The 26,655-nt window shown below is 46.3% G+C and overlaps 1 protein-coding gene and 1 non-coding gene across 2 annotated transcripts; both read left to right on the top strand.

Annotated features, from left to right (window-relative positions):
- Positions 1 to 333: 333 nt before the first annotated feature.
- Positions 334 to 5,642, top strand: rpl29 (ribosomal protein L29). The gene is made up of 4 exons (XM_078209743.1): positions 334 to 410; positions 706 to 757; positions 851 to 915; positions 5,431 to 5,642. The coding sequence occupies exons 2-4, from the start codon at positions 721 to 723 to the stop codon at positions 5,512 to 5,514; spliced, it is 186 nt and encodes a 61-aa protein (XP_078065869.1). The 5' UTR covers positions 334 to 410; positions 706 to 720; the 3' UTR covers positions 5,515 to 5,642.
- On the top strand, positions 3,738 to 3,867 carry LOC144491966 (small nucleolar RNA SNORA71). The gene has a single exon (XR_013497534.1). It is a non-coding gene; the product is annotated as a small nucleolar RNA SNORA71 (small nucleolar RNA).
- Positions 5,643 to 26,655: the final 21,013 nt, after the last annotated feature.

The following is a 26,655-nucleotide window of genomic DNA, read 5'->3' as shown; positions in this document are numbered from 1 at the left end:
CATGCAGACTCTGTACAGACAGTGACCCGAGCCGGGAATGGAACCCGGGTCCCTGGCGCTATGAGGCAGCAATGCTAACCACTCTGCTGCCCCCATTTGGGGATCAAAAATTACTAATTGAAAACAGAAAATGCTCAGAATCTGTGAGGAAATAAACAGTTAATGTCTTTCCGTCAGGACAGTACTGAAAATGATTACCCTTGGCAGTGAATTAGATGAATGATGTGTGTTTGGGAGTAATTCTCAGACAGGTTTGTGGTTCCAACCCACAGCAAGAAGGGGGACCCACTCTCAGCGGAACCTTTGTGTTGGTTCAGCACCGCCGCCGGAAGGGGAAACTCGGTACACCATCCAGTTCGTCCCAGCGTCCTCAGCGGCTGGCCTTTCTCTTCCGGTGGCCGCTGGTGGTGGTAGGTAGTGAGGCTTTGCAATCGGGCGCCATCCGTCTCCTGGAGCCGCCCGGGGGTGCCGGAGGCGGCTGTTGCGGGCCGACAGGAGGGGGTGGATGGGGGAGCGAGGGGTATTTACAGCGGGAGGGGGATCGGATGGTGTTTAATGGCCGAGAGAGAGCAGGGGCTGAGCACAGCCATCAGCTTTCCTTGGCGTTAGTCCAGTGGAATGGCTGTTGCCAGGTGATAATGGAGACCCACAGTCAGGAGAGGGGGGTTACTGTGTGTGTGTAAATGTGCTTCTTTACTCTTTCAGATCACTTTAACAGTCATGGCCAAGTCCAAGAATCACACCAACCACAATCAGTGTAAGTCTGAGGCTGCTGCTCTTCAACCATTCCTCTTAACTTCCATTCGTCAGCACACTTTTTTAAAGCAAAACATGTTCTATATCCTTACAGCCAGCAAGTGGCACAGGACGGGGATCAAAAAGCCCAAGTCGTTTCGCTTTGAGCCACTGAAAGGAGTAAGTATGTTCACTGGGTATCGGTGTCTGTTTATTCATTATAGTGCCACAAGTAGAACAAAGAACAGTACAGCACAGGAAACAGGCCCTTCGGCCCTCCAAGCCTGTGCCGCTCCTTGGTCCAACTAGACCAATCGTTTGTATCCCTCCATTCCCAGACTGCTCATGTGACTATCCAGGTAAGTCTTAAACGATGTCAGCGTGCCTGCCTCCACCACCCTACTTGGCAGCGCATTCCAGGCCCCCACCACCCTCTGTGTAAAAAACATCCCTCTAATATCTGAGTTATACTTCTCACCTTGAGCCCGTGACCCCTCGTGAACGTCACTTCTGATCTGGGAAAAAGCTTCCCACCGTTCACCCTATCTATCCCCTTCATAATCTTGTTCACCTCTATTAGATCTCCCCTCATTCTCCGTCTTTCCAGGGAGAACAACCCCAGTTTACCCAATCTCTCCTCATAGCTAAGACCCTCCATACCAGGCAACATCCTGGTAAACCTTCTCTGCACTCTCTCTAACGCCTCCACGTCGTTCTGGTAGTGCGGCGACCAGAACTGGACGCAGTACTCCAAATGTGGCCTAACCAACATTCTATACAGCGGCATCATCAGACTCCAGCTTTTATACTCTATACCCCGTCCTATAAAGGCAAGCATACCATATGCCTTCTTCTCCACCTGTGTTGCCACCTTCAAGGATTTGTGGACTTGCACACCTAGGTCCCTCTGTGTTTCTATACTCCTGATGACTGCCATTTATTGTATAACTCCTCCCTACATTATTTCTTCCAAAATGCATCACTTCGCATTTATCCGGATTAAACTCCATCTGCCACCTCTCTGCCCAATTTTCCAGCCTATCTATATCCTAGACTTACATTAACACTGCAGTGAAGTTACTGTGAAAATCCCCTAGTCGCTCTTGCACCTGTTCGGGTACACTGAGGGAGAATTTAGCATGGCCAATGCACCTAACCAGCACGTCTTGGACTGTGGGAGGAAACCCACGCAGACATGGGGAGAACGTGCAAACTCCACACAGACTGTCACCCAAGCCGGGAATCGAACCCTGGCACTTGAGGCAGCAGCGCTAATCGCTGTGCCACTTGCTCATGATTTCTGATGTGTGCCTTCTCTATATTATGTGGTTACACAGTTTGTGTCAACTGAACCGCTGCGAAGTGAACTGTAGTTGCGGGTGGATTGCAGCGTTTGCTTTGAACCCGGTAATTCTACAGCCATCTGCAACAAGTGCTGCCAGACCTGCTGTTTTCAGCATCAGTCACTCTTCACCCTGGGACCAAACCTTTTTGGTTGTCTCTGATGCTGCTTGTAGCTTTCCCCGATAGAGGTGATGAGCAGAGTGGATTCTTAACTATTGGAAAATTAAGCTGGGCCCTGTCTCCTGTCAGAAAGCATGGTGGAGCCAACAGGAGCACTGCGGCACAATGGTTAGCACTGCTGCCTCACAGCGCCAGGTACCTGGATTTGATTCCCGACTTGGGTCACTGTCTGTGTGGAGTTTGCAGATTCTCCTCGTCTTTGTGGGTTTCCTCCAGGTGTTCCGGTTTCCTCCCACAGTCCAAAGATGTGCGGGTTAGGTGGATTGGCCATGCTAAATTGCCCGTTAATGTCAGGGGGACTAGCTTGGGTAAATGCATGGGGTTACGGGGATAGAGCCTGAGTGGGATTGTGGTCACTGCAGACTCAATGGGCCAAATGGCCTCCTTCTGCACTGTAGGGATTCTATGCTGAAGGTTGAACTGGTGAAGCAGGTGCTTCTCACAAATGACACCTTCACCATAATAAGATCAAGGATATTGTCGCCAAGTAAATTTGAAAGCTGTTGCTGCTGTCTTTGCCTGCTCTGACTCAGTTGGGAGCTCTCTTTCCTCTTGAGGCAGAAGGTTGTGGGTTCAAGTCCCACCCCAGAGACTAAAGCACTAGCATTTAGGCTGACAGTGAAGCGTAAAGATGAAGTGTTAAACTGAGACCCTGATGGCTTCTAGGTGGGAGTAAAAACCCCCGTAGACTATTTTCAAAAAGGACAGTGGAGTTCTCTCTGGTGGCCTGGCTAGTCTTGTCAAACACACAAACAGGCCATTCTTACGGTGTTTGGGCAGGGATTTGCTGTGCGCAAGTTGACAGCAGCCCTTCCTACATTGTATCAATAAAGAAAATATTTTTTTGGCTCTGAAATGTTTTTGAAAATAATTTTGTTGGTGAAAGGCACAATATAAATTAAATCATCTTTTCCTAATTCAGTGCATCCATTTGCCAAATAAAGTAGGCTTTGTTCATAAAATACAGATTTCCAATCAGAGCAGCATAACATACCTTCCATCAACAAATTATTTTTGAAATGCTGTCACTATTGGTAGATGAATATGTCGGTTGATTTTCACACGCTAAGTCTCTCAGGTGCCAAATAAATTTTCAGATAGTCTCCTTGGGCTGGTATTGATTGACAGAGGGATGTTGGCTGGACATTAGCAAAACTCCACAATGTTCTTGGAATGTTATAGGATCTGTCTCATACACTTAATTAGGCAGGGTGGGGTCTTGGTTTAAAGATCTGAAAGATGGTGCCAGCAGCACACTAAGTGCTTTGTCCCTGTGTACTGCTGGAGTGTTAAAAGTTGTGCAAGTGCCATTGTGTTCAATGGAAAGTTTTTTTTTAAATTGGCAAGAGACAGGCTATATGTTTGTGAATTATGTTCATTGATTCCGCTGACCATGCTGCTTCTGCAAGTTCTGTATTTTTCTAAATATCGATGCATTTAGGAGGTTGCAGGTTACAATCGTTTCTTCTAAGGATTATATCTGCATTCGAAAGTGATTTTGGTACTCACCATTACCAGGTCATTGATACTGCAGGATGATTAAATCAAAAAAACTCCCCCGTGTTTATTGGAGCATCAATCTCCATTAAACCTCACTGCTTTTGGACATGATTGTTAACTTCACGTTGAGCATTTTATTGGCTCTTTCTAGTTTTTAACTGGTACGACGCTGCTGCTTCCTCTTCTGTCCATTTGCTAACTTTAGTCAGCTTTTGAGTAAAACAGTTGAATTTGGAGCTTAATGAAGGTCTGAAAATACTTCAAATTTATAAGCAATGAGCTATTGGAACTCAGCTGAAACTTTAGAACAGAACATAACTACAAAATGGGGTAACTTCTTCCTGGAGGGGGTACGGAGGAGATTCACTAGGTTGATTCCGGCGTTGAGAGGGTTGGCTTTTGAGGAGAGACTGAGTAGACTGGGGCTATACTCACTGGAATTCAGAAGAATGAGGGGAGATCTTATGGAAACATATAAGATTATGAAGGGAATAGATAAGATAGAAGCGGGTTAGGTTGATTGGCCATGCTAAAATTGTCCCTTAGTGCCCCGAGATGCATAGGTTAGAGGGATTAGCGGGTAAATATGTAGGAATAAGGGGGTAAGGCCTGGTGCAGACTTGATGGGCCAAATGGCCTTTTTCTGCACTGTAGGGTTTCTATGATTCTAAGTAGGGAAGTTGTTTCCACTGGCGGGTGAAACTAGAACTAGGGGGCATGGCCTCAAAATAAGGGGAAGCAGATTTAGGACTGAGTTGAGGAGGAATTTCTTCACACAAAGGGTTGTGAATCTGTGGAATTCCCTGCCCAGTGAAGCAGTTGAGGCTACCTCATTAAATGTTTTTAAGGCAAGGATAGATAAATTTTTGAACAGTAAAGGAATTAAGGGATATGGTGAGCGGGTGGGTAAGTGGAGCTGAGTCCACAAAAAGATCAGCCATGATCTTATTGAATGGCTGAGCAGGCTCGAGGGGCCAGATGGCCTACCTCTGCTCCTAGTTCTTATGTTCTTAGAATGTGATCAAGTTTATGATTAATGGCAAATGAAACTCAGTTAAATGTAGCCAGTATTCCTGCGACAGTAGAAAGCATCTATCCTCCAATTGGATAGGTCCTGAGAGGGCGAGGGGTACTAGGTGACATTCACCACATGAAAGGTGACAGAAGAAGAAGCTGTTGCAATGCAGAATCCTCCACAGTTTGATGTTGCACGGTGCTCCAAGGGGGTGTTGCTGTATTTGGTTCAGGTTACTACAACATGAGATAATGTGGCGTCATACAAATCTGAGTAGTGAAGGCTGAATTAGCACAGCCATGACATGAAGATGGATGAATTGGGGCTTTTCAAGAGACTTCTCAAGGGGAAGTTTCACTTTATCAAAACCACTTGGTATGATAAAGTAAACTCAAAATCTGACTTTCAGAGCAAAGAACCATAGATACATGGTTATGAAATTAAAGCTTGGACTGGTGTTTCTTAACGCAATACCCAGCAGTTTGATGTGAATGGTGAATTAGGTGTTTGAGGCCATGACATTGGGCAGCCAGGCTGTAAAACAGTCACATCACAAGACGATTATTATTAATGCTAACTCCTGGAGGGTGGCAAAAAAGGCTAATGTTGATTTAAGTACAATGTCTTAAGGTGTGTCCATTTTGTTCTGTCTCCAGGTTGATCCCAAGTTCCTGAGAAACATGCGGTTTGCCAAAAAACACAACAAAAGTGGAGGCAGGAAGGTTCAAAACAAAAAATAAAGTGGCTATCATTAAAAAAAGGACTGGCAGTCTTATGATTTCATGTTTACTGTCTTTGCGGATGACAGCCATGTGATACCTTGTGTTCCAAATTGTTTATTTTGAATAAAATCGAAGTTGGGACTTCAGTTTCCGTTACTATCGCTGTTGTTTTTGAGTACAGATGTTCATTGAACCAGCAGATGTCTGCAGAAAGCCCCCATCAGATGGTGTTCAATTGCACATTTCTGTTATCTTGATCTAGCAAGTGCACCTTCAATTTTTCTACACGCATTTATTCACTGTTCTGACTTCACGTCGCCACACACTCTGTTTCTCCATCTCTGTTCAAGGCTTTATGTTGACCCGCAGTGTTCAGTGCAATTGTTTAAATGGGTTCTGGCGCACACTTCTCACAAGTATTTCAGAAAGGTTTAAATAAGGAAGGGGTTTAATATGTTGTGTTTCAACTGCATTTTAAAAATAAACCTTTTACCATTTAAACTTGGTTTGTCTTGCAACTTTGCAGTTCATTTAATAGCATCACATATATGGTGTGAATAAGTATGATGTTGATTAGCGACGGTGCTGCAATATTTGGAGTTTATAAGTTTGATGTCCCATGTGCCTTTTGTGGAATGTCACCTTTAAGACCAAAAGGAAATGGGAGAATTTGGGTAGGGGGTAGTTGGTTTCCTGGTTATGACCAGTTCCAAGACATGTCTATGTGGTGATATGGGGATAAAAGTTTGAACAGAATGTCAATAGAAAGCAAATTGTGTCAGATCTTGAGGCAAGCAGTTCAGAACACACACGATTCATGAGGGGAGCAAGTTGAACTTTTATAACTGAACTAGTTCTCTGGCACTAAGGAAAATGCAACTCCAGATGCTTTTGCTGTGATTCAAGAAGGCAGCTAACTACCATTTTGAGAGCATTTAGGGATGGGCAATAAATGCTGGCATAGCCATCACTGCCACATCCTGTGAAAGCATTAAAAAAGTTCAGTAGAGTCATAAAGGTTTACAGCATGGAAACAGACCCTTCAGCCCACCTTGTCCATGCCCTCCCTTTTTAACCACTAAGCTAGTCCCGTTTGGTCCATATGCCTCTACGCATCTTACCCATGTAACTGTCTAAACGCTTTTTAAAAGACAAAATTGTACCCGCCTCTATTGCCTCTAGCTGCTTGTTCCAGATACCACCCTCTGGAAAAAATTGCTCCTCTGGACCCTTTTGTACCTCTCACCTTAAACCTAGGCCCTCTAGTTTTAGAGTCCCCTACCTTTGGGAAAAGATATTGACCATCTGTATTTGTATCAGAGGAACAGATTGAACCATGTGTGTTGGTTGATTTAAAGGGAACCTGGGATAGCTATGCTATCAGGACTGTTGGCGCTGCTGCCTCACAGCGCCAGGGACCCGGGTTCGATTCCCGGTTTGGGGTCACTGTGTAGAGTCTGCATGTTTTCCTGCGTGGGTTTCCTCCGGGTGCTCCGGTTTCCTCCCGCAGTCCAAAGATGTGCAGGTTAGGTGGATTTGCCATGCTAAATTCCCATTTGGTATCAGGGGGACTAGGTAGTGTAAGTGCATGGGGATAGGGCCTGGGTGGGATTGTGGTCAGTGCAGACTTGATGGGCCGAATGGCCTCCTTTACTTTAGGATTCTACTGGTGTGTGAGAGCTTTTGTGGATGTGTGCCTTGTGGGTGCTAACTAAAGTAAGTCTAACAACACCAGGTTAAAGTCCAACAGGTTTATTTGGTTTGCCCCAGTCCAACGCCGGCATCTCCACATCGGTGCTAACTAAATCCAGGGGATTTTGAATGATGGAACACTGCTGCTGGTGAATGTGAATCAAGAGTGTTACAATTCAGGTCAGAAACTCCAAAGTGTTTTATGGAGCCTGCCTGGATCATAAGTTTTCAATCTTGAATTTGGCTAGGATAGGCATATGTTTCACTTCAGGTATTCAAGTGACCCACGGGGGAGCTTTTATCAAACAAAAGTTTATTTAAGAACATAATTAACATGTAAGAAAATTAGCAAGAACTCATCAATTACAAACAAGAAACAGAACAGCCACTATAAGGTATAACCCTAAACAAATATATCTAATGTGTTCTAATCAAACCAATCCCAAAGACAAAAGACCCTTTTCACAAGTTTAACACGGCAAAGACTAACGCTCACGTGAAACAGACTTGATTCTTTTGGATGAAGTCTGCAGTTCTCTGGATAGACTCAGAGATAGAACAGCTTCCCAAAACACCAGGGAGTCGAAGCAAGCACAGATTTCCTTCAGAAAGGCAAGACCTTGCTTTTTTTTTAGCTAACCAGCAGAGTTTCCAAAACCAGGGGGAGAGAACGAGTGATGTCTGTCCCTTCTAAAACTCAACTCTTAACTGCAGCCAAACAGGAAATGAAACATTAAACTCACTGAAAAAAAATGTCCAGAAACACATGACCGTCCTCCTAACAATGCAGGATCATAAAACAACCCAGAGTTAAAATAAACAGACCCTATTTAAGCTATTGAAGAAGCAATAAAAGGACATCCCCAGTCGAGTCAGTAACAAATGACGACAGCTGAGGCTGAGAGCTAAGAAAACACAGAAGCTGTGAGAGCTGCAGAGATTGCCACGATTATCCTATCCCGCTGCACTAAAAAACTAGCGGGGCGGGGGATTGTGGCGCCGGCCGATTTGCAGGGTTCACACCCTGCTAGTGTCTCCCAGCACTAGATTTCCAGCAGCATCTGCTCTGTGCCAGAAGGGCGGAGAGGCACAAAGACCATTAACATGGTCATTTTAATCCAATTTGAATGTGATTAGCAGGCCCAGGACTGAAGTCTGCAGGCCTGCCCACCTTTTCCGACCCCACTGACCCCCACCCCCACCTCCCCCCCCCACCCCCCACCCCCCCCGCCCCCCACCCCTCCACCACCGGCCAGGAGTATTTCACTTCAGCAGTGATTACAGTAGCTCTCCACTTTCAGGGAGCTAGCGGGCCAATCCCGCTGGAGTGAAGGGGGGCAATCTGAGTCCCCCAGAGGGTTGAGCAGTGGGGGTACCCCCTGGGCATTGGCACCTTGGCAGTGCCAGCGTGTGCCCCTGGCACTGTCCAAAGGGAAAAGTGCTAATGCCCAGGGGGCAGTACCAAGGGGGTGGGGCATGGAAGGCAGAGCCGAGGGAGCGTTTGGTGGGGGTGTCCCGCTGCCACTGCATAGGGATCGGTGGGGAAAGGAGGGAGGCCAGCGATCAGTGTGAACTTGGGGGGGGGGGGGGGAGGGGCCTGCCAGATGGGCAGTCAGCCTGCTGGGAGGGGGATGGGACTGTAGGGGGATGGGACTGTGGGGGGGGGGGGGGGGCGGTGTGCTGGAGATCGGGGTGGGCCGGGAGGTGGGGACTCGGGGCTGGGCCCAGGAATGGTCGGGGTGCCAGCGATCGGGCCCTTGGGGGGGTGGAGAGCTGGCGTTGCGGAGGTCACAGGGCTGGCCAACGATTGAGCTGGCCAGCAATCAGGAGGCTGGCAGTGCGGGGCCGCTGTGCATGGACGATCTCGGCACTGACAGATAGGTGTATGCGCAGTGGCCTGCTCAGTGCGTTGATTTCAGCCTCTCCAGTGGGAATAGGCCCCACACCCTGAAATTTAGTGATATTCACGCTGGTGGCCTCTGCAGTGCGCAGAACATTGGGAGATTCTTCTCTGAGCTCCCACTGAAAAATACCGCGTGAATTACTCCAGTTTTCACGCGAATCCGGCACTTAGAATGTTTTTGGGAGAATCCCGCCCTATGAGTTATAAAAAAACCTTAAAGGTACACTAACGTCGCAAGTGATTGAATGGGATGGGAGAGATCCGATGTAACAGAGGCCAGGTTGGAAAGAGATTGCATATGGTACCACATTTGTGAAAGAAGTAATGCAAGTGCTTATAACTATCTGAGGCTTACCTTTGTGTTGCATCAACTATCTAAAATATCCATCGCCTGTTAATGGCTGAATTATGTTGACTTGTTGCAATAAAAGTTTCAACAAGTGAAATCTTGTCCATCAGATTCCTGTCCATTGATGACCTTTTTTTAAAAATAAGTTATCAACCTTTACACAGATCGTAACATCAGCTGTAATTTTTTATAAGTGATTGCAGTGATTGTCTGTGATGAGTTGAAATGAATGGAATTTTCTGGCTGCACAGTTGTGCCCGGATATACAATACAATCTTCACTTCTACTGACCTTTAAATACACTTTAAGTAGAATAAAATTGACAGCACCGTGCTACTGTTATCAAGTTAGTGTTTTAACCCCTGGCTTTTGCCTGGCTGAAGTTGCGGAAAGCGGTATATTGTAAATGAATTTAGAACTAATATCCACGTACCTTTATATTTTGAGCTATACACCAACGCACATTGATAGCAGAGATGTATTGCAGCAACTCCTTTAACAGCACTTTCCAAACCCACAACCTCTACCAGCTGAAAATACAATGGCAGCAAAGACATGGGAACACCACCACCTGAAAGTTTGTCGAAAAACCATGCGCCATCCTGACTTTGAATGGTATTGCTGTTCCTTCTTTGTCGCTGGATCAAAATTCTGGACTTCACTTCCTAACAGCACTGTGGGTGTACCCACACCAGATTCTTCTTCAAGAACGCAGCTCACTGCCACCCTCTTAAGGGCAACTGGGGATGAACAACAAATGCTGGAATTGCCAGTGATAACCACATCCCAGGGGAAGAAATAATCTTGTAGAAGATATTGTGTTTTGCAAATTGAGACCTGATTAAATTTGAATTACTGCGCTCGTAATTGTGATGGTTTGCAGTGAAATATTGCAGCCATCAGATTTTAGACTTAACTGCATAAAATACTTGCCAAGGTATACAAAGTGGGTGACAGGAAAGTGCATGTTTTTCAGAGATAATTGGTTGGCAGTGGGATCTGCAATTTGTATTGTATGAATTTTCAGATCTGATTGCCTGGACTAGACCTTAAAACGGAATTGATTTGTATTCTTGGGCTTGATGCTACAAAGTGGTGTCACAACGGCCCCCTTTTTTTGAGTGTGAAGAAATTAATTCTTTTATTTATGTTTGGCAAATAAGCTGGAACATGAGATAAGCAGGCATTGGACAGGGGTTTATCATAGCTAATACCTTGGAAGTACTTTAGCCACCTGACCCAAAAGGCACAAATAACAGTAGGGGACTGGAGTAGAGTCAAGATGGTGCTGGAGCGTGGCCACTTCTTGTGAGCCACTCTAATTCACTCTAATTCTTTTACTTATGTTCTATGCTTTTAAAGCTGTACCCTAACTCTTTTAAACTCTCTAATAATGTTATTAAGCTGATCTTTCTCTACACCCTGGCTATGATTGTAACACGATATCCTGCTCCCTCTCCTTCTCCCCATGTGCTCTATGAATGGTATGCTTTGTATAGCGCTCAAGAAACAATACTCTTCACTGTATCCCAATACAAGTGACAATAATAAATCAAAGTGGAGGAGTTTAGATATGAATAAGCATCTACTGAGATAACTTATAGGTTTTGAGGGTGGCGCGGTGGCACAGTAGTTAGCACTGCTGCCTCAGTGTCAGGGACCCACGTTCAATTCCAACCTTGGTCGCTGTCTGTGCGGAGTTTGCACTTTCTCCCTGTGTGGGTTTCCCCCGGGAGCTCAAGTTTCCTCCCACAGTCCAAAGATGTGCGGGTTAGGTGAATTGGCCATGTTAAATTGCCCCTAGTGTCAGGTGGATTAGCAGGGTAAATATGTGGTGTTATGGGAGTGGGGCCTGGGTGAGATTTCAGTCTGTACAGACTCGATGGGCTGAATGGCCTTCTTCTGTGCTGTAGGGATTCTATGATTCTATGTAACTTAATGGTTATAGGCCATGAAGTATTGTGTTAGGAGTGTGACAAAAAGAGTCAAAACAGGAGGCACCGGCTAAAAATGTTTTAAACCTGGTTGAGTTAATTCGAGAATGACTTCATCTCCAGGTCTTCCTAATCTTGTGATGCCTAACACTGCAGCCCTGCTGTGGACTTGTTTCTTTCTTTGACCTGCACCAAGACATAAGAGAGAAATCAGGACTTACAGTTTCACACAAAGGGTAGTCGCAATTTGGATCTCTCTCCCACAAATGTTGGAGCTTTCAAGGCTTAAGGGTAAACTGACTGGAGGTGCATATAAGCCATGATCTGATTGAATGAAAGAGCAGACTAAATGACTTACGGATGTTCCCATGCAATTAAGAAAACAAGGCTGGTCTCAGATGGCTACATACAGCTCTCAGTCAGCCTCCCTAATGGATTACTGTGTTGCTTTATTGCTGGTTTTCTTTTTGCTTGGTATCAGGTTGCGTTAATTTTTAGGTGATAAAATGGTCATACTCAAAAATAATTTGGAAAGTACTGCTTTAATGTTTCCGCATGCGGGCAAGAGCATCACTAGACTCCATCAATGTACAATAGTTGCCAAGATATCCAATTCAGAAAATTCTAACAGGACTACACAGGGTAGATGCAGGGGGGATGTTCCCGATGGTGGGGGAGTCCAGAACCAAGGGTCACAGTCTAAGGATTCAGGGTCAACCATTTAGGACAGAGATGAGATATTTCTTCACCCAAAGAGTGGTGATCCTGTGGAATTCATTACCACAGGAAGCAGTTGATGCCAAAACATTGAATGTATTCAAGAGGCGGCTAGATATAGCACTTGGGACGAATGGGATCAAAGGTTATGGGGAGAAAGCAGGATTAGGCTATTGAGTTGGACGATCAGCCATGATGGTGATGAATGGTGGAGCAGGCTCGAAGGGCCAGATGGCCTCCTCCTGCTCCTATCTTCTATGTTTCTATCTTTCTGTGAAAGAACTCCTTTACCCAAAGCGTGGTACGAAGGTAAAATTCATGACCACTGAGAGTGGTTAACACACCTCAGCTCAGGATTGGGGCCCCCTGTCTCCTCCTTCATTTGCACTCTACCAACTGGGCAGTGCAATCAGTGTGGCTTTGGTTTCCTTTGGACAACATGCCTAACCTCCTGCTATCCACATTAATTTCTTGGTACGAGGGACTGGCTTTTCGCTGATTAAAGTGCATAATGTGCATTCCAGTAGAGGTGTCTCTTCCACAAGCAAGTAGAGACTGGCCAGCTATGAATGTCACAGTGCTGCTAAAACATTTGCACTGCTGCCTCACAGCACCAGGGACCCGAGTTCAATTCCAGATTTGGAAATTGGGTTTCCTCCCACAGTCCAAAGATGTGCATGGATTGGCTATGCTATATTGTTCCTTAGTGCCCTAAGATGTGTAGGTTAGGGGTTTTGCGGGGTTACAGGGGTAGGGCAGCAGGTGGGCCTGGGTAAAATGCTCTGTTGAAGAGTCAGTGCAAATTCGGTAGGCCAAATGCCCTCCTTCTGCACTGTAGGGATTCTACGATTGTCCCCTTCTGAACCCATGTTGTTTACAAAGGCAAAATAGCGCAGGTGGTGCAAATCTAAAATTAAGCAGAAAATACTGAACACATTCAGCAAATGAGAGAAATAGTTAACATTTTAGGCTTCTGACTTTTCCTCAGAATTGGAAAATGTTACAAATGTATCAGGCTTTAAACAAGCGCAGGGGCGGAATGGAGGGATCGGAGAAAAGAAACTAATGGAATCTGTGTAATAGGATGGAAGGCAGGAACTATTAAATGACCAGCAGGATCATTGCTAGCTCCAGCTATCTGTAAATAACAGGGGCAAAGGTTTTGGATCTGAAGTTGTTGAACTCGGTGTTGAGTCCAGGAGGTTGTAAAGTCTCTAATGAACAGATGAAGCGCTATCCCTGAGTTTTCCATTGCACTTCATTGGAACAGCTGAGGTGACTGAACAGAAAGAAAAGTCAGACTGAGAACTGTGCAAGTAATTAAAGCGGCAAGCAACTAGAAGCTCAGTGCCAAGCTTGTGGAGTGAGTGTTCTGCAAACTGAGGTGTTCAGCAAGGCAAATACCCAATCTGTGTTTGGTCTCCCCAATTTAGAGGAGGTCACTTCATGAGCAGCAAATATATTGAAATAAGTGTGAGTAAATCATTGCTGCACCTAATCTGAGTAATTTTGGATAGTGGGCAGGGAGGAGGTGAATTGTTTCCCTTGTCTGCATGGAAAGGTTCTGTGGTGAGGAGTGGAGGGGAGTTGAAAGTGATGGAAGAATAGACCAAGGTGGCACAGAAGGAATGGTCCCTTGTGATTGTAGAAATGGGAGGAAAAGGCACAGGAGGAAATAGCAGAGGATGATCCATCAAAGCAATCATATGGCGGCATGGTGGCACAGTGGTTAGCACTGTTGCCACACAGTGGTTAGCACTGTTGCCACACAGTGGTTAGCACTGCTGCCTCACAGTGTCAGGGACCCAGGTTCAATTCGGGCCTCGGGTCACTGTCTGTGCGGAATTTGCACTTTCTCCCCATGTCTGCGTGCGTTTCCTCCGGATGCTCCAGTTTCCTCCCACAGTCCAAAGATGTGCAGATTAGGTTGATTGGCCATGCTAAATTGACCCTCGTGTCAAGGGGATTAGCAAGGTAAATATGTGGGGTTAAGGGAATAGGGCCTGGGTGGGATTGTGGTCGGTACAGACTCGATGGGCCGAATGGCCTCCTTCTGTACTGTAGGGATTCTATTCTATGATTTGAGGTGAGGACAAGGAGCATCCCATTGTACTTCTGGGATGGAGAGGAAGGGGTGAGGACAGAAGTGTCACAAATGTGATGGGGAAAATGAGAAAAAAAATGAAGATATATTGGATGCATTGGTGTAGAAGTTCAGAACAGATATAACTAGGAGAACAAAATATAGTCCAAACAGGAAGCTAAACATGTAGTCAGGATAGCTGTGAGAGTTTGTGTGCTTGTGATAGACACTGATGATCTATCCCTAGAAATGAAGACATGGGCATTGAGGAAGGGAAGAGTCAGAAGTTGACCGTGTGTAGATGAGGTAGGGCTATCTATCTGAATACAAGGTTGCTAAGATTTTTGGGTTCAGGTATGAGCAGAAAGCATGCCAATCCAGTCATCCATGTATCAGAAAAAGAGATGGGGAGAAAACCTTTTTTAAAATTCATGCGTGGGACATGGGCATCGCTGGCTGGCCAGTATTTATTGCCCATCCCTAGTTGCCCTTGAGAAGGTGGTGGTGAGCTGCCTTCTTGAATCGCTGCAGCCTACGTGCTGTGAGTTGACCCACAATGCCGTTAGGGAGGGAATTCCAGGATTTTGACCCAGTGACTGCGAAGAAACGGTGATATATTTCCAAGTCAGGACGGTGAGTGGCTTGGAGAGGAACTTGCAGGTGGTGGTGTTCCCATGTATCTGCTGCCCTTGTCCTTTTAGATGGAAGTGGTTGTGGGTTTGGAAGGTGCTGTCTAAGGATCTTTGGTGAATTGCTGCAGTGCATCTTGTAGATAATACACACTGCTACTACTGAGCGTCGGTGGTGGAGAGAGTGGATGTTTGTAGATGTGGTGCCAAGCAATTGGGCTGCTTTGTCCTGGATGGTGTCAAGCTTCTTGAGTGTTGTTGGAGCTGCACCCATCCAGGCAAGTGGGGAGTATTCCATCGCACTCCTGACTTGTGTCTTGTAGATGGTGGATAGGCATTGGGGAGTCAGGAGGTGAGTTACTCGCCACAGTATTCCTAACCTCTGACCTGCTCTTGTCATCATTGTGTTTATGTGGTGAGTCCAGTTGAGTTTCTGGTCAATGGCAACCCCAAGGATGTTGACAGTGGGGAATTCAGTGATGGTAACACCATTGAATGTCAAGGGGTGATGGTTAGAGTGTATAGTAGGACTGTAAAAGAGGCATGCATAGATAGGACTCATATGGGTTTCCACTGCAACATCTTATTTGACGCAAGTGAGTGATAAAAGTGAGTTGTTCAATGTAAGAACACATTGAGGCAGGCAGAGAGGAGGGTGGTGCTGGATGGGGGACTGGTTGCTCTCCCATTCACTTGTGAAGTGGTGGGCGCACAGGCTGCCCTGGTGAGAGATGAAGATGTTGAGGGAGTTAGATGTTGATGGTTAAAAAGGAAACAGATCAGGCCGGGAAACTTAACATGGTGGAGAGTGTCAGAACTGTTTACTGGATTGTTGTTCAGGTAATCATAGGAATTAGGAGCAGAAGAAGACAAATTCAGCCCTTTGAGCCTCTTCCGCCAAGTTAGTCCTCAATATTGATTCCGTTATGTTACATGGAATTAAGTCAGGATAATGGTGTGTTTGCTTCATCCCTCTTCCTGAATATGGATATCACATTGGCACACTTCCAAACTCCTGGCATCTCTCTAGTGCCAACCACATGATGATTGTCAATGTTACCAAATCTCTCCCAGTTCCTGTTGACTGCTGGATAGATCTCTGCAAGTTCTTGAAGCTTGCGTAGGACTTCATTTTAAATATATCAAAGATATCAATTGAAATCAAGACCTTTGACCTCCAGTAAAACTTGCCATCCTCTTCCACTGTTGGCAGTAGATTCTTTAGCCATCTTTACCCTGCTATTTAGAATTCTCTCTCTCAACCCCCACCAACCCCAACACACACAACATTGCAATCACCCTCTCTCTGGTAATTACTGTTGGTTTTCCTTCCTACCCCGAATAAGGCATATTTCCTCTGATAAATTTGTTGTCTCATTGGAAGTCTTTATGAGATCAGGGGGCAGCACGGTGGTGCAATGGTTAGCACTGCTGCCTCACAGTGCCAGGGACCTGGCCTCAGTTCCGGCCTCGGGTCACTGTCTGTGCGGAGTCTGCACCCTCTCCCCGTGTCTGCGTGGGTTTCCTCCGGGTGCTCCGGTTTCCTCCCACAGTCCGAAGATGTGCAGGTTAGTTTGATAGGCCATGCTAAATTAACCCTAATATCAGGGGGATTAGCAGGGTAAATATGAGGGGTTATGGAAATAGAGCCTCGGGGGGATTGTGGCTGGTGCAGAGTTGATGGGCTGAACGGCCTCCTTCTGCGCTGTAGGGATTCTGTGACCTGCAGGCGGATAGTTAAAGAGTAGATTTTCCCTTAACTTTTCCATGCAATGCATTCAACTTAACTTTTGCAGCTGAAATGGATCATTTTCTTTGGTGCAACGCTTGTTCCAGAAACCATTCTTTTGATCAGTTTTTTGGGGGTCACTTTGCCCACCGTTGCCTTGTACATAGTGATTTGCTCTCCAGCGAGGAGAGGGAGCATTCTTCCACAGCTAATGCTTGTTTTATGGCACAATAAAAAAGAGAAACAGCAGTTTGTAGATAAATTTGGCAATTTGTTCAGATTGTTTGATTTCTGTAACTAATTTACCTGCTCTATGGCATTAAGCGTTCTGGTCTCAGCTCTGCAAGTCAGACAGACTCAAATGCAATTGAGGGGAATTGACAGTCTGTAAACCATTACCTCATCCAGCAAACCCAGTTAAATACAGTAATTGACATTTGACATCTGTATAACTAATTGATTCCTGTTCTTACTTTCCAATCTCTAAGGTGTTTGAGGAGGTTTTATCCTTGCGTACACTCCAATGTTTCTAGATATCATTCTAATTGGATATAATGGTAAGCACAGAAAGGAAAGAATTGCTTGTGATAAATGGAAGCACTGCTGAGATAACTCCCATGCTCCAGTCTCATTCTGGAGTCATGATGCTGGCGTTGGACTGGGGTGGGCACAGTAAGAAGTCTCACAACATCAGGTTAAAGTCCAACAGGTTTATTTGGTATCACAAGCTTTTGGAGCGCTGCCCCTTCATCAGGTGAGTGAAGAGTTTGGGTTCATAAACAGGGCATATATAGACACAAACTCAATTACAAGATAATGGTTGGAATGTGAGTCTCAGCAGGTAATCAAGTCTTTACAGGTACAGACAATGTGAGTGGAGAGAGGGTTAAGCACAGGTTAAAGAGGTGTGAATTGTCTCCAGCCAGGGCAATTAGTGAGATTTTGCAAGCCTAGGCAAGACATGGGGGTTACAGATAGTGTGACATGAACCCAAGATCCCAGTTGAGGCCGTCCTCATGTGTGCGGAACTTGGCTATCATTTTCTGCTCGGCGATTCTGCATTGTCGTATGCTGTGAAGGCTGCCTTATCTCACTTATCCGAAGATCAGAGGCTGAATGCCCGTGACTGCTGAAGTGTTCCCCAATAGGAGGGGAACAGTCCTGCCTGGTGATTGTTGAGCGGTGTCCATTCATCCATTGTTATAGCATCTGCATGGTCTCGTCAATGTACCATGCCTCAGGACATCCTTCCCTGGAGTAACAGCCCTGATAATCATTTATCACAGCTTGGTATGGCTCCGGCTCTGACCAAGAAACTACAAAGGGTTGTGAATGAAACCCAGTCCATCACACAAACCAGCCTCCCATCCATTGACTCTGTCTACACTTCCTGCTGCCTCGGAAATGCAGCCAGCATAATTAAGGATCCCACGCTCCCCGGACATATTCTCTTCCACCTTCTTCCATCGAGAAAAAGATACAAAAGTCTGCGTCACGTGCCAACTTCCCTGCTGCCATCAGACTTTTGAATGGACCTACCTTATATTAAGTTGATATTTCTCTACACCCTAGCTATGACTGTAACACTATTCATAGAAACCCTACAGTACAGAAAGAGGCCATTCGGCCCATCGAGTCTGCACCGACCACAATCCCACTCAGGCCCACCCCCATATCTACCCACTAATCCCTCCAACCTACGCATCTCAGGACACTAAGGGCAATTTTTAGCATGGCCAATCAACCTAACCCGCACATCTTTGGACTGTGGGAGGAAACCGGAGCACCCGGAGGAAACCCACGCAGACACGAGGAGAATGTGCAAACTCCACACAGACAGTGACCCAAGCCGGGAATCGAACCCAGGTCCCTGGAGCTGTGAAGCAGCAGTGCTAACCACTGTGCTACTGTGCCGCCCGATATTCTGCACCCTCTCCTTTCTTTCTCCCTAAGTATTCTATGAATGGTATGTTTTGTCTGTATAGTGCACTGGAAACAACATTTTTCACTGTATCCCAATACATGTGACAATAATAAATCAAATCAAATGGTTGGTTTTAAAATCTCAGAATTGATTATGCATTTTTACTGCTTTAATAACTTTACTAGATAAACTATATAACGTCCAAATCATAGTTGATGACTAAAATATCTGGTCAAACCTTTCTGGGCTGGCAAGTCCCTGACAGGAACCAAGTGTTCTGCATATCATCCTATGATGAAAATCAGGAAACCATCCAGAGACCGAAAGTTGTGTCGCTTTTAAAACTCTGCTGTCTGAAAAGGATGTGGAGATGCCGGCGTTGGACTGGGGTAAACACAGTAAGAAGTTTAACAACACCAGGTTAAAGTCCAACAGGTTTATTTGGTAGCAAAAGCCACACAAGCTTTCGGAGCTGCAAGCCCCTTCTTCAGGTGAGTGGGAATTCTGTTCACAAACAGAGCATATAAAGACACAAACTGTAAATTGAGTTTGTGTCTTTATATGCTCTGTTTGTGAACAGAATTCCCACTCACCTGAAGAAGGGGCTTGCAGCTCCGAAAGCTTGTGTGGCTTTTGCTACCAAATAAACCTGTTGGACTTTAACCTGGTGTTGTTAAACTTCTTACTGTCTGAAAAGGAACCAGTTGCAAATGAACATTGTTAATTTTTTCTTTCATTTAACGGTTCCTCAAATTGTTCTATGACCTTGTTTGGGACAAGCTGGGAGGACACCATTGTCAGCATGAACCGGTTGGGAGGGCCTGTTACTGTGTTGTATTACTCTATGACTCTATGGGGGACTTTTCCAGTCCCGCCCACTACGATTTCTGTGGCAGGCAGGGCGGCGGACCATGGAAAGGCCCGTTGACCTCAGGCGGGATTTTTCCATTTTGGGGTGAGCGCAGCCAGAGAATCCCACCCAATGGCTCTAAATTTTGCAAGTTTGCAGTGGTGGGGAAAGCTCAATTTTTTTGCTGCAGCTTTTCATCTGCCCAACAAGTTTGATGTGGAGATGCCGGCGTTGGACTGGGGTGGGCACAGTAAGAAGTCTCACAACACCAGGTTAAAGTCCAACGAGGTTTATTTGGCAGCACAAGCTTTCGGAGTCTCGCTCCTTCTTCAGCACTCCTTCTCACCTGAAGAAGGAGCGAGACTCCGAAAGCTAGTGCTGCCAAATAAACCTTGTTGGACTTTAACCTGGCGTTGTGAGACTTCTTACTGTGCTTACCCCACCGGCATCTCCACCAGAAGGCTATGATGCAGTGCTTTGTGATTCATTTTGATCATTGAAATACATTCTGTGGAACAGGGTGTGCTGATGCTGATAAAAGAATGGGAATCCTCTGTGCAGCGCCGAACAAGATGCAACTTTGCAGAAAATGGCTTTGTTTTATTGAAGACATTTCAAGCCTGGCGGTGTGTGGCAGGCTGTCTGGCTGGCTGCAGTGAGTGAGTGCTGGGCTGTTTGCAGAGACGGGATTGAGCGGCCGCGCAGGGGCGCTCACACACTCAGCAGCCGCCCCGCTAACTCCTCCACATGGAGCAGACGGAAAGTTTCGTTTCTGGGATAAAACTCTCTGCCGCGGTTTCGATTTCACGTTGCAGGAAGTGAGCGGTGGCGAAATAGCTTTGTGTGTGTGTGTGTGTGAGTAGGCGGGGGGAGGGATTGAATCCCGAAGTGAAATAACACACCCGCGCTGAGACAGATCTAGCTGGATCCAGGAATGTGAATGTGCTCTTTATTGTAGCAAAGAGACTGACTAGCCTGCTTGGGAAGTTTTAATTATTTATATACTCAAGAAAAACAACAATAAACAAGGTTATCCGGTCATTGTCAAGTTGCTGTTTGAGGGAACTTGCATGTTTATTTATTAATGTCACAAATTGGCTTACATTAACACTGCAGTGAAGTTACTCTGAAAATCCCTAGTCGCCACACTCCTGCGCTTGTTCAGGTACACGGAGGAAGAATTTTAGCATGGCCAATGCACCTAAGTAGCACGTCTTTCAGACTGTGGGAGGAAACCGGAGCACCCGGACGAAACCCACGCCAACACGGGGAGAACGTGCAGACTCCACACAGATAATGACCCGAGCTGGGAATCAAACCCGGGTCCCTAGCGCTGTGAGGCAGCAGTGCTAACCACTGTGCCACCCATTGCATGCGTCATGCATGTGTACACATATTGACTGGCATGTTTCACAATCACCAGGCAAGACTGTTCCTGTGGGGGAGCACTTCAGCAGTCACGGGCATTCAGCCTTGGATCTTCAGGTAAGCGTTCTCCAAGGCGGCCTTCACGACACACGACAGCGCAGAGTCGCTGAGCAGAAACTGATAGCCAAGTTCCGCACACATGAGGACGGCCTAAACCGGGATGTTGGATTTATGTCACATTATCAGTAACCCCCACAGCTTGCCTCCTGGGCTTGTAGAATCTCACTAGCTGTTCTGGAGACAATACACATCTCTTTAACCTGTGTTGAATGCTCCCTCCACCCACATTGTCTGTACCTTTAAGACCTGGCTGGCTTTAGAGATTCGCATTCTAATTAGTATTCTGTAACTTGATTTCTGTGTCTGTGCACTGTTTGAGAGCAGATATCCACTCCATCTGACGAAGGGGCAGCGCTCCGAAAGCTTATGGTATTTGCTACCAAATAAACCTGTTGGACTTTAACCTGGTGTTGTGAGACTTCTTACTATGTTTCACAGAGTACAGACAGTGCAGGAGAGGCCATTCTGCCCATCTAGTCTGCACTGACTCTGACAGAGCATTCTACCCAGGCCCTCTGCCCCACCCTATCCCTGAAATCCCACACATTTACCATAGCTAATCCACCTAACCTACACATCTTGGGACACGAAGGCAATTTGCCATCTAACTTACACATCTTTGGTTTCCTACAACTGTGACAATGCTTCCAAAACTAATTTGTAAAGGGGTTGGAAATGTGATGGTGGAAATCACCCTGTGAATTTATCCTTTCACAATAGAGGATAGAATGTGTCTCAATGCTGTTCACAACCACAGTGCACTCAATGGGAAGCTGAGGCTGAGGTAGTTCTGGTTGGATACAACTTGGTGGTTTGGTTACAGTGTTGGTGATGGGAAATGTAAAAAATACTGAGTGGAATTTTACAGCCTCCCTCGGGCGAGACCGAAAATTCCCACCCGAGGTCAACGGAGATTTCCGTTGTCGGACCCTCGCCTGCGCTGATTCCGCAGTGGGCAAGGTGGTAGAGTTCTGGCCATTATCTCGTGGTTTGTCACCAGCAGTGCCCAGCTGCCTGTGATCCTTGCCCCCTTCCCACAAACGCCTAGGCAAATGGTGAGGGTTGACAACCTCGTGGGGAGGGGTGTTAGTAGGGGAGCACATGCTTACTTGGGAAAGTCGGATTTTCCTTACAATAAAAGGACGCATTCAGGATCATTTTTATTTTTAAGTGTTTTCTTTGGGGGGGGGGCGGTGGGGGGGGGGGGGGGGTGGAAACGGCTCACCAGATCCTCACTTTGACAAAAGGTATTGTCACCGTTTCACTTCATCTCTGTAAACAGTTTGCATTTGAAGAAGACTTTTACATATTCCAAGGTACATTAGTGGAGAAAAAAATAAGTTGAAATAAAGGATCAGATGCTGAGTCAGGAATGGAGAGATTAGGAAGCCTGACAGACAGTTTGACCAAAATATGGGAAATTTAGAGAAGAAACAGAGGGATTTAGGGAGAGAAGGGAGGCAATACAGTGTAAGTCAGAGGTAGTTGGAGATTCTACTACCAGTTGTGAGGCAAAGGATAGGAACATCAGAAAGTGCAGGAGGTTTATTTATTATTGTCACAAGTAAGCTTACATTAACACTGCAATGAAGTTACTGTGAAAATCCCCTAGTCACCACACTGCGGTGCCTGTTCGGGTACACTGAGGGAGAATTTAGCATGGCCAATGCACCTAACTAGCACGTACTTCAGATTGGGAGGAAACCGGAGCACCCAGAGGAAACCCACGCAGACATGGGGAGAATGCGCAGACTCCACACAGACAGTGACCCAAGCTGGGAAGTGAACCCAGATCCCTGGTGCTGTGAGGCAGCAGTGCCACCATGCCACCCACAGGACTGAAGGAGGTTCAGTGGGATATGGCCCTGGCGAGATCTAAAGAGATAGAACATATAACATAGAACAGTACAGCACAGAACAGGCCCTTCGGCCCACGATGTTGTGCCGAGCTTTGTCTGAAACCCAGATCAAGCTATTTCCTCCCTATCATCCCGAAGTACTCCATGTGCCTATCCAATAGCTTCTTAAATGTTCCTAAAGTTTCTGACTCCACTATCCCTGCAGGCAGTCCATTCCACACCCCAACCACTCTCTGAGTAAAGAACCTACCTCGGACATCCTTCCTATATCTCCCATCATGAACCCTATAGTTATGCCCCCTAGTTACCGCTCCATTCACCCAAGGAAATAGTCTTTGAACGTTCACTCTATCTATCCCCCTCATCATCTTATAAACCTCTATCAAGCCTCCTCTCAACCTCCTCCGCTCCAAAGAGAAAAGCTCAAGTTCCCTCAACCTTTCCTCATAAGACCTACCCTCCAAACCAGGCAGCATCCTGGTAAATCTCCTTTGCACTCTTTCCAGTGTCTCCACATTCTTCTTGTAGTGAGGTGACCAGAACTGCACACAATATTCCAAATGTGGTCTCACCAAGGTCCTGTACAGTTGCAGCATAACCCCACGGCTCTTAAACTCAAACCCCCCCCTGTTAATGAACGCCAACACACTATAGGCCTTCTTCACGGCTCTATCCACTTGAGTGGCAACCTTCAGAGATCTATGGATATGAACCCTAAGATCTCTCTGTTCCTCCACATTCTTCAGAACCCTACCTTTGACCCTGTAATCCACATTTAAATTTGTCCTACCAAAATGAATCAGCTCACATTTATCAGGGTTAAACTCCATTTGCCATTTTTCAGCCCAGCTCTGCATCCGATCTATATCTCTTTGCAGCCTACAGCAGCCCTCCACCTCATCCACTACTCCACCAATCTTGGTGTCATCAGCAAATTTACTGATCCACCCTTCAGCCCCCTCCTCCAAGTCATTTATAAAAATGACAAATAGCAGAGGATCAAGCACTGATCCCTGTGGCACTCCGCTGGTAACCGGTTTCCAGTCCGAAAATTTTCCATCCACCACCACCCTCTGTCTTCTGTTAGTTACAGTAAGAAGTTTAACAACATCAGGTTAAAGTCCAACAGGTTTATTTGGTAGCAAAAGCTTGTGTGGCTTGTTGGACTTTAACCTGGTGTTGTTAAACTTCTTACTGTGTTTACCCCAGTCCAACGCCGGCATCTCCACATTCTGTTAGTTAGCCAGTTACCTATCCAATCGGCCAAACATCCCTCTATCCCACACATCCTTACTTTCTTCATAAGCCGACCGTGGGGGACTTTATCAAACGCCTTACTAAAATCCATGTATATGACATCAACTGCACTACCTTCACCTACACACTTAGTTACCTCCTCAAAAAATTCTATCAAATTTGTGAGGCAAGACTTGCCCTTCACAAATCCGTGCTGACTATCCCGGATTAAGCTGCATCTTTCTAAATGGTCGTAAATCCTATCCCTAAGGACCTTTTCCATCAACTTACCGACCACCAAAGTAAGACTAACCGGCCTATAATTACCAGGGTCATTTCTATTGCCTTTCTTAAACAGAGGAACCACATTCGCCACTCTCCACTCCTCTGGCACCACCCCTGTGGACAGTGAGGACGCAAAGATCAATGCCAAAGGCTCTGCTATCTCATCCCTTGCCTCCCAAAGAATCCTAGGATATATTTCATCAGGCCCAGGGGACTTATCAACTTTCAGTTTATTCAAAATTGCTAGTACATCTTCCCTCCAAACATCTACTTCCTCTAGCCTATCAGCCTGTGACACCTTCACTTCCTCAAAAACATGGCCCCTCTCCTTGGTGAACACCAAAGAAAAGTATTCATTCATCACCTCTCCTATCTCTTCTGACTCCATGCACAAATTCCCACTGCCGTCCTTGACCGGCCCCAGCCTCACCCTGGTCATTCTTTTATTCCTCACATAAGAGTAAAAAGCCTTGGGGTTTTCCTTGATCTGACCTGCCAAGGACTTCTCATGCCCCCTCCTAGCTCTCCTAAGCCCCCTTTTCAGCTCATTTCTTGCTAACTTGTAACACTCCATCGAGCCAACTGAACCTTGTTTTCTCAACCTAACATACGCTTCCTTCTTCCTCTTGACAAGACATTCCACCTCTTTTGTGAACCATGGTTCCCCCACTCGGCCATTTCCTCTCTGCCTGGCAGGGACATACCTATCAAGGACACGCAGTATTTGTTCCTTGAAAAAGTTCCACTTATCATTAGTGCCTTTGCCTGACAATTTTTGTTCCCATCCTATGCTTCCTAATTCCCGCCTGATTGCATCATAATTACCTCTCCCCCAATTGTAAACTATGCCCTGCCGTATGGCCCTCTCCCTCTCCATTGCAATAACAAAAGACACTGAATTGTGGTCACTATCTCCAAAGTGCTCTCCCACAACCAAATCCAACACTTGGCCCGGCTCATTTCCAATTACCAAATCCAATGTGGCCCCACCTCTTGTCGGCTTATCCACATATTGTGTCAGGAACCCCTCCTGCACACACTGCACAAAAACTGCCCCATCCGAACTATTCGACCTATAAAGGTTCCAATCAATATTTGGAAGGTTAAAGTCCCCCATGACAACTACCCTGTGACCTCCACACCTATCCATAATCTGCTTAGCAATTTCTTGCTCCACATCTCTATTACTATTTGGGGGCCTATAGTAAACTCCTAACAACGTGACCGCTCCTTTCCTATTCCTAACCTCAGCCCATATTACCTCTGTAGGCAGATCCCCTTCAAAATGCCTTTCTGCAGCCGTTACACTCTCCTTGATTAACAGTGCCACTCCTCCACCTCTTTTACCAGCTACCCTACACTTACTGAAACACCTATACCCCGGAACTTCCAACAACCATTCCTGTCCTTGTTCTACCCATGTCTCCGTAATGGCCACAACATCATAGTCCCAAGTGCCAATCCACGCCCCAAGTTCACCTACCTTATTTCGGATGCTCCTTGCATTGAAGTAGACACACTTCAACCCACCTTCTTGTCTGCTGGTACCCACCTTTGACCATGATACCCTTCCCAGTACCTCACTACACTCACTGACCTCTGGACTACAACTCCTTTTCCCATCCCCCTGACAAATTAGTTTAAGTCCCCCCGAAGAGCCGTAGCAAATTTCCCTCCCAGGATATTGGTGCCTTCTGGTTCAGGTGCACCCCGTCCTGTTGGTACAGGTCCCACCTTCCCCAGAAAGTGTTCCAATTATCCACATAGTTGAAACCCTCCCTCCTACACCATCCCTGCATCCATGTGTTTAACTGCACTCTCTCCCTGTTCCTCAACTCGCTATCCCGTGGCACCGGCAACATACCAGAGATGACAACCTGTTTTGTCCTGGCTCTCAGCTTCCACCCTAGCTCCCTGAATTCCTGTTTTAAGTCCCCGTCCCCTCTCTTACCTATGTCTTTGGTGCCGACGTGCACCACGACTTGTGACTGTTCCCCCTCCCCCTTTAGAATCCTGAAGACATGGTCGGAGATGTCACGGACCCTGGCATCCGGGAGGCAACATACCATCCGTGAGTCTCTCTTGTTGCCACAGAACCTCCTATCTATCCCTCTAGCAAACGAGTCCCCAATAACTATAGCTCTACCGCTCTCCCCCTTTCCCTTCTGAGCCACAGGGACGGACTCAGCGCTGGCGATCTGGTCACTGCGGCTTACCATTGATAGGTCGCCCCCCTCACCTGTATCCAAAGTGGAATACTTGTTGCTATGGGGAACGACCACAGGGGATCCCCGCACTGACTGCTTCCTCCCAGCCCCTCTCACTGTCACCCATCTATTTTCATTCCCTGGAGCAACTATATCCCTGAAGCTTGTGTCTATGGCCCTCTCTGCCTCCCTGATGACCCTAAGCTCATCCAACTCCAGCTCCAGCTCCTTAACGCGGTCTTGGAGGAGATGCAGATGGGTGCACCTCCCACAG

The sequence above is a fragment of the Mustelus asterias genome, chromosome 3 (genome assembly GCF_964213995.1).
Source record: "Mustelus asterias chromosome 3, sMusAst1.hap1.1, whole genome shotgun sequence".
Taxonomy (NCBI): Eukaryota; Metazoa; Chordata; class Chondrichthyes; order Carcharhiniformes; family Triakidae; genus Mustelus; species Mustelus asterias.
The sequence above is the reverse complement of the archived record's forward strand: the minus strand, read 5'-3'. Positions and strand labels throughout refer to the sequence as shown.